This window comes from Nannobrachium achirus, assembly GCF_963921795.1.
Source record: "Nannobrachium achirus genome assembly, chromosome: 2".
Taxonomy (NCBI): Eukaryota; Metazoa; Chordata; class Actinopteri; order Myctophiformes; family Myctophidae; genus Nannobrachium; species Nannobrachium achirus.
This window is the reverse complement of record NC_137811.1, coordinates 164,904-176,957: the sequence shown is the minus strand read 5'-3', so window position 1 is coordinate 176,957 and position 12,054 is coordinate 164,904. Positions and strand designations below refer to the sequence as shown.

Genomic DNA, 12,054 nt, shown 5'->3' with positions numbered 1-12,054 from the left:
GTCTGGTATGTCAAAAAAAATATCAATCTTTTACAGTGCTTTTACCCAAAGAGTACCCAAAGTTACTTTAGAAATGTGTGTTTGGTAGGTAAACAACAGCTTGATTAGAAACATGCAATCAGATAAAACAATTCTGTGTTTTCACTAAATGGCTATGTAAGAGTGTTTATTCTTTATATTTTGTGACAGCGTGACTTTTGAGTCTGTGAATAGCTCAGTTGGTAGAGTCATCACTTCTAAGTTACATGGTCACAAGTTCAAATCCAGGCACTTCCTGCTCAGCATTTGAATAACACAGTTGAGTGTGCTAAGTCCTGTAGCAAATACAGAGAGCTAAGGTTTAGTGTAAACAGATCAGAGATAAAATTTGAAGGAGGCAGAGGACGGTTAGATGAAAAAAAGGAAAAAAAGAATATGCACAAAGTGTAAGTGGAAAGAACAGTTAGTGGGTATATCAGTTGAGAGTATATTGTGTGTGTGTGTGCGTGTGTGTGAATGTGTTCCACCTCAGCAATGACTGTCACTTTGCTCTAAATGGAAGTAAAACAGCTATATTGTATGTAAAAGTGTGTTTTTGATTGACAGCTCATATCCCATCAGGCTATGGAGCAGACAGGATTTGGGGTCAGGGTGGTTTAGAGGCCTTACAGAGTCTCACACAGAGACACTGAAGTGTGTCTAAGCTTGAGACGACAGGACAGTTGAATGCTGCCCTCCGTTGTCATGTAAAGGGTGTGCACGAGTGTGTCAGACAGTGAGAATGAAGTGTTGCTGCCCCCTGCTGTCTTCTATGACAGTGTAAAGACATGTATAGACTGTCCTATGCTGCCATCTGCTGTCATGTATAGGGGTTTTTTCACTTGTACTGAGTGTGAAAAAGTATTGTGTCAAAAAGTCCTACGTCTTTGCACTCTTCGTCATCTCACGACAAGATGATACAAGATTGAAACTCAATATTTTCCAAGGTGAAAGCAGACATTCTACGCTTTCCATATCTGTGCTGTATGTTGGTAAACTCCTCACGGATCCTTTGCTTCAGCTTCATAAACTTCATCAACTTTCAAGTGGCTGTATCTTGTAAACAAATTCCCAGGGGACATTTTGGGGGAAAACGCGTTGCCGTCCTGGGCTTCTAACTAAAAAACTATACAAGATAAAAGCTTGCTGTCCTTTGCAGGTGAAAGTAGGCATTCTATTCTCCATTCACAATGAAATCTGTTTGTATAGTACTAACATAGGATTTGCTGTGGCTCTGGAAAGTCTTGGCAAAATGGTCAAAAATGGCTGGCACGGCCTACTAACCAATTGTAGAAACCCCTGGCAGTCAATGTGTTATCAAGCTAACAAGACTATTCTGAATGACTGGCTATTAGTGGCTAACGCTAGCCGCATGCTAACGCTACATCGTATACACATCTGGAATAAAACCCAACTCTATTTTTGCCAATCTATGAGTGCCAAAAATCTACAAGCTCACAATGCGAGGCGGTTAAGCCTGTAGATTGTGGTTTATTATCAGGGTCAGATTATCCTTGTATCTTAGTTACACAAGCACAGACCGGAGATCTGTTTTTCTATTTAGCATAGCTTACAGTCAGCTATTGTCACACACAGTTACTGTGTGAATTACTTTGAAACTGACCATTAACACCTGAAGACTATTGGCAAATGTGGGCTTATGACAGCAGAACAAAGGTTTACATTTGGGCATTATGAGAAAGAGATAAAATAGTAGTTTTAATACAGAGGAATACCGAGGACAGAACGCCTCGTTTATTGATATACCAGTGGTGGAAAAAGTACTCACATACTTTACTCAAGTAAAAGTATCAACACTGAAATATAGAAATACTCTGTTACAAGTAAAAGTACAACATTTTTTTAAATAGCAGATTGGCAAGTGGTTTATGTATATTTTATAATATTATAATTTGTATCAGCAAAGTAACTAGTAACTAAAGTTTTCAAATAAATGTAGTGGAGTAAATGTACAATTTTTGGATCCAAGATCTAGTGTGGAGTAGAAGTAAAAGTATTGGAAATAGGAAACACTCAGTTAAAGTACAGTACATGTAAATTTAGTTACGATAAAGTCCTCATTTGTCTTATAATGGCAATAAAGCTTCTTTGAATTGAATTGTAACGAAAGATTGCTCTCTACTCCCCATGTGGCGGAGTCAGGTCATTGCAGGGTTATAATTATATCTTAAAAGCTGAATATCTCAGAACTAGAATTTCTGCATGGCATCATTCTATAAGCCATATCTTCAAAACTGTTGGGTCAATCTATAGCTATGATTCCCAGCTTTCAAATGAAAAAATGAAAATGAAAAAAAAAAAAAAAAGAAAAAAAAATACAATGACTAGCTGTTTGCCGTGCTGAGTCACACATAATACATTTAAATATGTTTAAAATGGTTAAAATGATTGTGAACAAATGGCAATGGGCCTTTTCAACGTTAAGAGTCTGATTCATCCAAAACAATTTGACATGGATTGTGACAGATGTCCACTCTTTTTCACGTCTGCTCGGAGGCAGACTTGCATGGGACCAACGCTTGCGTATAATAGTAATTAGAATGCCTTTCTTCATGTAAAATCAATTACAATAGTGCCAAACGTCAAATAAAATATGCATGTGCCCAACATTTGACAATTTGAAAATAGCAGATCTGCTATTTTCACAATTTCTGCCTCATATATTTGACAATTTGGACATTGTTTAATTTGACATTTTAGAGGTATTAAAAAGTCCTTAAAGTTATACTATGCAACTTTTTTAATTAAACAAATCTTAAATTTCATCTAACTATTAAATCGCTAAATTTTAGAACACCCACTCCGTGAATTTCAGCCCCTAAAGCCTTCTGTAAAAATGGCGTCGGACGTCGGTGGAATCAAAACATTGACGTTTCTATCGCCTGTTTAAGACTTTCTATGTGGATTTTATTTGTGTTAACGTAGGGTAAAGTAGGATGCTTTCACCCATGAACAATGGTGGTGTCTGTGGACATTTTTTTTTCTTTTACCGCGACGCGGTAAATTATTTTAACATGGACTCCAATGGCGGCGCATCCCCGGGACCCCAGGACCATGACATGAATGAGTCCCTGGGTGACTTGAATGAGTTTTTGATGTGGGATGCGCACATAATGACATCACTGGCTATTATGTAGGCTATATGGTTACTTTTATTTGTTAGTCTAGTTACAGGAAGTTAATACACCGGTTGCTTGCCTACTTGACACAGTGTGAATCTCTCACTCAGCCAGCAGACAGAGCGTCACCGCAGCCTCTATGCATGATAATCAAGCGCTCTAATAATTTTGTTTGATCTGCCACGCATCGCCGCAACATTAACATATCACCAAAGTAGCGAGCCTGTTTTGAAAATGTAGCAGAGTAAAAGTACAGATACTTGTGTTAAAATGTAACGGATAAAAGTAAAGAGTACTCCGAAAAATAAATACTCTGTAAAGTACAAAGTACTGAAAAATAATAGTAACGAAGTATTACTTCGTTACTTCCCATCTCTGGGTATGGCAGGGGTATGCAGCTGCCATACCCTGGGTCCAGGGGGGAAGATACAAGTTAGTTATAAATGTGAATCCATGAATGTCTTTTTTGGAGCGGTGAAAGCGCTCCCAATAGACAGGTATGTCCGTGGGTATGTCCGTGGCTGGGTGGCTGGGTGGGTGGCTGGCTGGCTGGCTGGCTGGCCGTGTCCGTAGCCTGGCAATACCTTGAGTGGCCACACACAACACACTAGTTAAAGGAGGGGCGCTGTTTTGTGCAGGCCAGGCACACTCACCACTCACTCACAGGCACAGTTTACAGTTTACAGTTTAGGCATTTAGCAACACACACAGGGTATAGCTGCTCAGATTCACCGCTCCACTTCGAACCGAGGTTTGATTTTTCTATCTGTGCGGGTTATTATGTTGGTAAATTACAGTAAAATAACTACAAATGCTAAATTTAACAAAATGGTCACTTTAACAAGGTATTATTGTTATATTATAGGTATATATATATATATATATATAATTATATATTATGTACTTCTTCTTAAAATAAATATATCATGCCTGTTGCTAAGGTACGGCAACATGACTTCTTGCACGCGCGCCTTCGTGCACGTGCAAGACACCAGTCATGTTGCCATACCTTAGCTTTTTCTGAACTGACGCCACTGCACACGCACCACGGCTCACTTCAAACTTGATTTGATTTTTTTAACTGTTTTTTCAGGGGCATTGTGGCTCTCAACTCCACCCTGAGCTTTGAACTGCAATCTGAGGAGGGGGAGGGGGAAGGGGAGGGGGAGATGGGGGGAGGAGAGGAGAGCGGAGGAGGAGGAGAGGAGCACGAAGCCGTCACGGTCCACCTGCTGCACCACCCAACCACACCACCAGAGGGCCCCCGTTTGGCGAGCTGCGGGGTGTCCCACACCCCTGTACCACCTCTCCACGTCACCGCACACACACCCAGGGTGAGCACTAGGGCTGTCGCCATTGTTATGACATTATGCATGACGATTAACCCTGTAAGACCTGAATTAATTTCTACTTACGATAGGATCCAATGGTGATTTTCAGGTGGTAGGGTAAGGGGGAATACAAATAAAATCGTTTAAACCTTTTTTTGGGTAAAATACAAATGTTGTGAATCTGCAACAGTGGGTCTTACAGAGTTAATTGTCATTAAAATAATTGCGATAAACGATTTAGTTGTGTTTTGGTCGTTGACAGTTGCACATGGCAGTTATGACACATAACCTAATTATAGTCTAGAAAGAAAGTGCTGACATATTTGACAACTTTATACTTAAAAAAGAACATTGATAGTGGAAATAGCCGATCTACATGTAGATTTTTTTATATATATGAACATTGTTCAACATGTAAACGATTATTACAACTATGACAAAATACGCTTGCACTCACGTCAAATAATTGCGATTAGACATTTATGTAATATTTGTGACAGGCCTAACACACGTGTGTGCGTGCGTGTGCATGCGTGCGTGCATGTAAACAGCTAATCTCCAGCACCGTTGACCGACTTTGCACACAATCCCTGTAGTTTAATGTTTCAATATGTGAATTAGTTTAATTTGCTCTATGTTATATGTTAATGGTGTTAATTTATTCATGGAGATTATGTTTAACAATGTCTTTGTTTCTATGTAGAGGAAGAGAGATATCCTATTAGAATATGTTAATGATGTTAATTCATTTATGTTAATTCACCCTTTGTCAAGTCCCGCCCATTGTCCTGCCCCTCTCCACACCCATTGGTTGCTGTGTCTTGGTGGGACATTCAGTGGGACATTCCATCCACTGCCATGTTAATTCAGTTGCTTCATATTGTTATTCTGTGTGCTCAATTCTAATTTCAAACTTTGTTTCAGTCAATTGGAGCTGCTCAGTGGCAGCATAGTGAATCAGCAATTTCAGCATGTTTTTAAATGTTTTTATTTCTCCAAAAATTATGTTTTAGCAAATTCAACATAAAAAAGGCAGAACCAGGGCGGGACAAGGCAGATAGAGCCTGCTGGTTGGTCAGTTAGGGACCAACCAGGAGGCTAACAAAGGGTGAATTACAGAGGAAGAGAGCCCTCCTATCAGAAACCACGGTTAATATGTTAATGATGTTAATGATGTTAATGATGAAATCATTTACAGAATATGTCGTTGTTGTCAGGTGGAAACCTTGTATGTCCAAAACCGTTCGCTTTCATTTCAACACTTTTAGTGCCTTTATTTTTTGTAATCATCCAAACACAGTATGCCGCCATTCACTGCACTTTATTTTGAAGAGCCCCGGGAAGCCACAATCAATTGTGGAAATTCAGGGTATTGTGATGTGGATCAGGGTGTTTACTTTCACACGCAAATGAAACATTTTCACCGTGGCCGACCCAGTGTCGCTGTGAAAAAAAAGAAAAATAAGTATCTCGGCGATTGAAGCGTTTTTGGAAAAAGATTCAGAGATAAAGCCGTTTCTTTGCAGCAGCATAGGAGCCTATGGAGATTACATGCTTTCTGATGATAGTGGCCACGTTGCATCATGGGATAAGAAGTCTTTTTCACTCACCAGCGGTCGCCGCAGCATCTATATACCTGGTTACCATGTCCCTTAGTTGGGGTGAATCCGATATTTCCATGACCACGAGAGCAAAGGTCCGTTTCTCAGTGGTTTTGTCAACTATGAAGGTTAAATAACAAATTGAGCTCCCATGTCCCTCGCAAAAATGCGTGCAAAATGTTTGACAGCTAGGTCGATTTTCAGTCTCATTCACTTACTATACACCATACTATAAAGGAAAACAAAACTATGGTTTAGTGATGAGTCATCACTTTTCACAGTCTTTTGGGGTCAGTTTTTAGCCCAAGGAACGTTTTTTCTTGCAAAACAAATGCTTGCAGTGGATTCAGAATAATTAAAAACTCCTAGTTTGACCCCTCACATCCAACTTAAAGCAGATTTTTTTTGGAAGTCATTTTTCCTTTATAGTATAGTGTCTGTATAGTAAGATGTCCCGCATTTTTGCGAGGGACATGGGAGCTCAATTTGTTATTTAACCTTCATAGTTGACAAAACCACTGAGAAACGGACATTTGCTCTCGTGGTCACGGAAGTATCAGATTCGTCCCAATTACCTGGACGTGATAACGGGGCCGTGTCGCTGCACCGCGGTAATTCTTGGCATTGCAAGTGTTAAAAATTATTTAGAATAGTGAAAATAGCCGATCTACAAGCAAACAACACCTCACACCGCGAGGCGTTGTGTGCTTGTAGATCTGCTATTTTCACTAGTCTTGTGTGATGATGAAGCAGTGCTTTACTTCACGAAGATAAAAAAACGTACACATTTTAAACTTGGAGATACAAGGTTTCTGCACAACAGTGATGATAAGATAGACGTCCAATCAAAAAACACGGTTAATATGTTAATAGTAAGGGGAACATAAGAAAATCTGCGAAGTAAATCGTTACCAAGAAATTTCTTCACCAATGTGTTTCTAAAGGTGTGTAATAATATGTACTAAAAGGTTGAAATTCAACTCCCGGGTGAAACCTCTTAAAAAATGATTTGTGTTTGTGTCCCATTAACTTTACTATACAGGAAAAACATACAAAAAACAAATCTGCTTTAAGTAACATGTGAGGGGTCTAACTAGGGTTTTTTCATGATGCTGAATCCATTGCAAGCATTTGTTTTGCACGAAAAACATTCCTTGGGCTAAAATCGGACCAACAAAATGATGGTTTAGTGATGAATCATCACTTTTCACCTTTTGTGGGGGCCATTTGTAGCCCACGGAATGTTCTTCGTGCACAACAAATGCTTGCAATGGATTCAGCATCATGAAAAACCCCTAGTAAGACCCCTCACATGTTACTTAAAGCAGATTTATTTTTGTATGTTTTTCCTGTATAGTAAAGTTAATGGGACACAAACACAAATCATTTTTGAAGCGGTGAAAACCGCTTCCAATGAGTGGCTTTGTGTGTCCCACGCCCATATATGGTCATTTCAGTCCAGAATGAACAGGTTTTTTCAAAAACAAAATGTGTGTTTAATGTCCATATATGGTCATCTCAGTCCAGAATGAACAGGTTTTTTCAAAAACACAATGTATGTCACCTCATGTCCATATATGGTCACTCCAGTCCAGAATGAACAGGTTTTTTCTGTCCCGTACGTCTAGAATATCAGTCCAGAATGAATAGGCTTTTTCAAAAAGCAAAATGTGTGTCCCATGTCCATATATGGCCATTTCAGTTCAGAATGAACAGGTTTTATCTGTCCTGTCCCGTCCGTCCGTCCGTCCGTCCGTCCGTCCGTCCGTCCGTATGTATGTATGTAGTGACCGTCCCGGTCTGATGATTGGATACTTTGAGGATTGGTCAAGCTTCACATGACAATTCGGCCCTCCAGATAAAATCATTAATTCATTCAGAATATAAAGAATGTATAGATCACAGAGTTCATAACTCTAGAACACATAGACTAAAAGTTCACCGCTTCACTTCGAACCGAGGTTTGATTTTTGATATATATTTTAAGAGGTTTCCCCCGGGAGTTGAATTTCAACCTTTTAGTACATATTATTACACACCTTTAGAAACACATTGGTGAAGAAATTTCTTGGTAACGATTTACTTCGCAGATTGGTCAAATATCTTATAAAATCTCCTTACTATAATGATGTTAATTAATTCATGTTGATTACAGAGGAGAGACATCCTATCAATATGTTAATGATGTTATTTAATTTATGTTAATTACAGAGGAAGAGAGACATCCTGTCAGAAACCAAGTACATAGAGCTGGTGCTCGTCGCGGATCACCAAGAGGTAACAACGTGTCCTCCATTTTTGCTCTAGATTTTTTTTTTTTTTTTTTATCATCTAATCAGGCTTTTGTGACCATCCTGGACAGATTATAAGTCCCTTGATTCGGTATTTAGATATTTACTCCTGACGCCCCCCTAATATGTGAGCTGGCCGTGTTTTTCTGATATGTATTTTTTTGAGCTGTGGTAAACCGCTCCATAGAGTCCCTATTAACCCAAATAACCCATATTATTATTAACTCATTGAGTGCCAGCCTATCACCACTAGAGGGCGCCCAGTGACCAGAGAATAATAGAGATATGCTGGTAATGCATGCCCAAGCCCTGGAGCCATGACTTTTTTTACAAAGGAAAGGACACTTTCCTTTGTGCATGTACAGGAAGAGGATGAAGTTAGCTTGAAGTTAGCTATTGGCTACCAAGCATTTTAGAAGCCTTATTTTCGTCAACTTAGCCATGATTAAACCTTGCACACCTCATGCATGGGAAAAAAACAGAGAAGAATGAGCTCTAAAAAATCCAATGCAATCCTGGATTGCATTGGAGTGGATTTGTGCAGTTTGTTCACAGCTTTCAAACAAAAAAGTCCGATTGGAAATCCGTTCAGGCATTCTTGAGATAATCGCCATTATGTTTTACATGTAATGTAAACAAAAATGGCTGCCCTGTATGTTAGATGGGGTTGTATGGGGGTGGAACATGCAAAATCGCGATTGAAATCATGTTCACCAGATTTGATGGGGTCCAAAAAAAAAAAAAAAAAAAAAAAATCAAAAAAAAGTTTTTCAAAAAAAAATTTTTTTTTTTTTTTTTTTTTTAAAAGCCGAACTTGTTCGGGATCGGCACTCTACGATACGCTAATAAAGCCGAACTAGTTCGGGATTGGCACTCAATGAGTTAATAAAGGATAAAATAAAATAAAAAGTCCATATATGTGTCCGAGGCTGGAGGAACTGTCCAAATGTCGGCAATTTTAAAAGTCAGAAAACGCGAAAACAAGAGTGATTTAATTTTGTCTTTGTTTTTCGTTTTTTTGATATAAACACAGTTTGAATATATTAGAGGGTTTTCATTCCATAAGATATCTTTGTTAAGGTTGCCAAATGTTAACATTGGTGTAGTAAAGTTGCCTTACTTTGGGAGAGATTACAGACCGTTTCTGGAGGCGGAAAAGTCAGCTCTTTAGATTTGCATAGCGTTTCGATTGGCCTACCGAATCCATTGTTCCTCAGGTTTCACTCGTGTTCACGCTCTGAGCACCGCCCATACAGTGGTGCATCTGGTTCTAGTGTGTAAACACTCTCTCAGTGACTAACTTCATCTCGCTAATGTTATTGGTTTGCAGAAGACAGTATTCTGGAAGGATTTATTTTTTGATTTATACGTCGTGATCTGACTCTCTGAGTCGCTCTCGGGCACACAAAGAAAGACACAGCAGCGATGATGTCTTGTCGTAATGGAACAGCCGGCGCTAACGCTAACGCTATACAGCGTATCTCACATCTCAGCCTCTCGTCTGTGGTAAAAAATAAAGCCCCGCCGCTCACGAACGCTGCTTACCTTTTGTGAACATTCTGTCCAAAAAGTAAAGGTCCTATTACACTTCTCTCAACTGCTTACTTTTCAAGCGTGGAAGAAAATCCAATCAGCGTGTTGAAATAAAGAGTTTATATCGCTCATTTTGTCAGCCGGTGCATTATTTTCCCCTCTATTATTCGTTGTGTCTATACCACGTGACCAGGGGAGGTAGCATGTCTAAAAACAAAGGACCGGCTGACAAAATGAGCGATATAAACTTTATTTCAACAAGCTGCTTCGATTTTCTTCCACGCTTATGAAATAAACAGATGAGAGACCGGCATAGGACCTTTACTTTTTGGATATAATGTTCACAAAAGGCAAGAAGCGTTCGAGAACGGCGGGGCTTTATGTTATACTACAGACTAGTGGCCGAGCTGCGAGATACGCTATAGCGTTAGCTTCACGCAGTTAGCAGTGGCTAACGGCTAACGCTAATGTTAGCTAGCGCTAGCTGCAGGCAAATGCAGGCATCGTATACACAACTGGAATTGTTGCTCTATTGTTGCTCTTCTACAAGCTCACAACGCGGGCGGTTAAGCCTGTCAGAACCGTCAGATTATCCTTCTGACTGAAGTTACACAAACACTGATGATGTTACATGTATAGCACAGTTAGCAGTTAGCCGGCGACCAATTTCGATAGGTCACGAGTTACGGTGTTGCGCTCGTGCATCCCCGTAGAGCAACGTTGACTGACGAAAACTGGTGCCCCATAGAACTTTGTGCCTTTGTGGTTAATGTATGTTTTGGACTATTAAAATCAAAATCTACAAAGTAATAACTAAATTTTAAAACATACATAAACCACTTTAGCCCTATGTTATACCAAGGCTATTTGAAAATAGCCGATCTACAAGCTCACAACGCATTGCGGTGCGACGCGTTGTGAGCTTGTAGGTCTGCTATTTTCAAACATGTTGTACTTTTACTTTTGGTACTTTAAGTACATTTGGATACCAATACTTTTGTACTTTTACCCAAGTACATTTTTAATTCTGGACTTTTACTTGTAACAGAGTGATTCTACATTGCAGTATTGATACTTTTACTTAATTATACAATGTAGGTACTTTTGTAATACACTATTTTAGTGAAAAATAAAAACTACAAAAAGAAGAAAATGACAGGATGAGCATATAAGGAGGGGAGGAGGTAGAAAAGACCACTGGCCACTATTTCTGACATGGCTGCAAGCACTATAGCACAATATATTACCACAGGTCTACTACTAAATAGTAGTTTTAAATAATTGTAGTAAATAAAAGTAAATTTGAAGTTGACAGCTATACCACTGTGGGTGTGGTTTGACTTGGGGGGAGTGATTTAGGGGTGTAGGTAAGTACCTATTGTCCCTCCCATTGTCACACCCACTTCTGGCTACCTAGAGGTGTCAAAATGTTCCTGGCATTCAAATGGCTTTTTAAGCACTTTGGGTTTTATTGTGTTTAAAATGTCCATAACTTCTTCAAATATATATCCAACAAATACATACATACAATGAAAGCTTAGATTCTGTACTTGGATAATCTGTACAAAAACCTAGTCACATATGGTCATTCCCAGAAAAAGAAACTTGCATCTTGCAAACTTGCAAGATGCATGTCACGCTGAGGTCGCAAGTCACCCTGAGGTGTCTTACTAGTATTAACCACTTTTTATATTAACCACTTGAACCCTATTGTCCTTATTCTGAAAACTTTAGCCAAAAATAGTCGATCTACAAGCTCACAACACCTCGCGCTGCGAGGCGTTGTGAGCTTGTAGATCGGCTATTTTTTAGATCGGCAAAGAGGTTTGGTGTAGAGGGGAAAAAGAGCAAACTAAGTACAGAGTGAAAGGTCAAAAGGCCAAAAGGCCAAAAATAGTCGATCTACAAGCTTGTGAGCTATTTTTGAGATCGGCAAAGAGGTTTGGTGTAGAGGGGAAAAAGAGCAGACTAAGTACAGAGTGAAAGGTCAAGTTTATTGCGACCGTAGGTCGCATTTACTACCAAAACCTCCACCGGCTGTCCGTGGGTGAGTGAGTGAGTCAGTCCGTCCGTCCGTCCGTCACACTTTTGCCCTGCTCATATCTCCACAACCGTTGCCCCCATCCATGCCAAATTTTGC

At 39.5% G+C, this 12,054-nt stretch overlaps 1 protein-coding gene across 1 annotated transcript in view; it reads left to right on the top strand.

The window, feature by feature from the left end:
• The window catches only part of adam15 (ADAM metallopeptidase domain 15), a 168,254-nt gene that overhangs the window by 67,715 nt on the left and 88,485 nt on the right, over positions 1-12,054 (top strand). Inside the window, exons 7-9 of the mRNA XM_080753863.1 lie at positions 4,252-4,303; positions 4,346-4,492; positions 8,302-8,367. Coding sequence (XP_080609989.1) covers positions 4,252-4,303; positions 4,346-4,492; positions 8,302-8,367 — 265 coding nt within the window. The remainder of the gene's footprint in view (positions 1-4,251; positions 4,304-4,345; positions 4,493-8,301; positions 8,368-12,054) is intronic.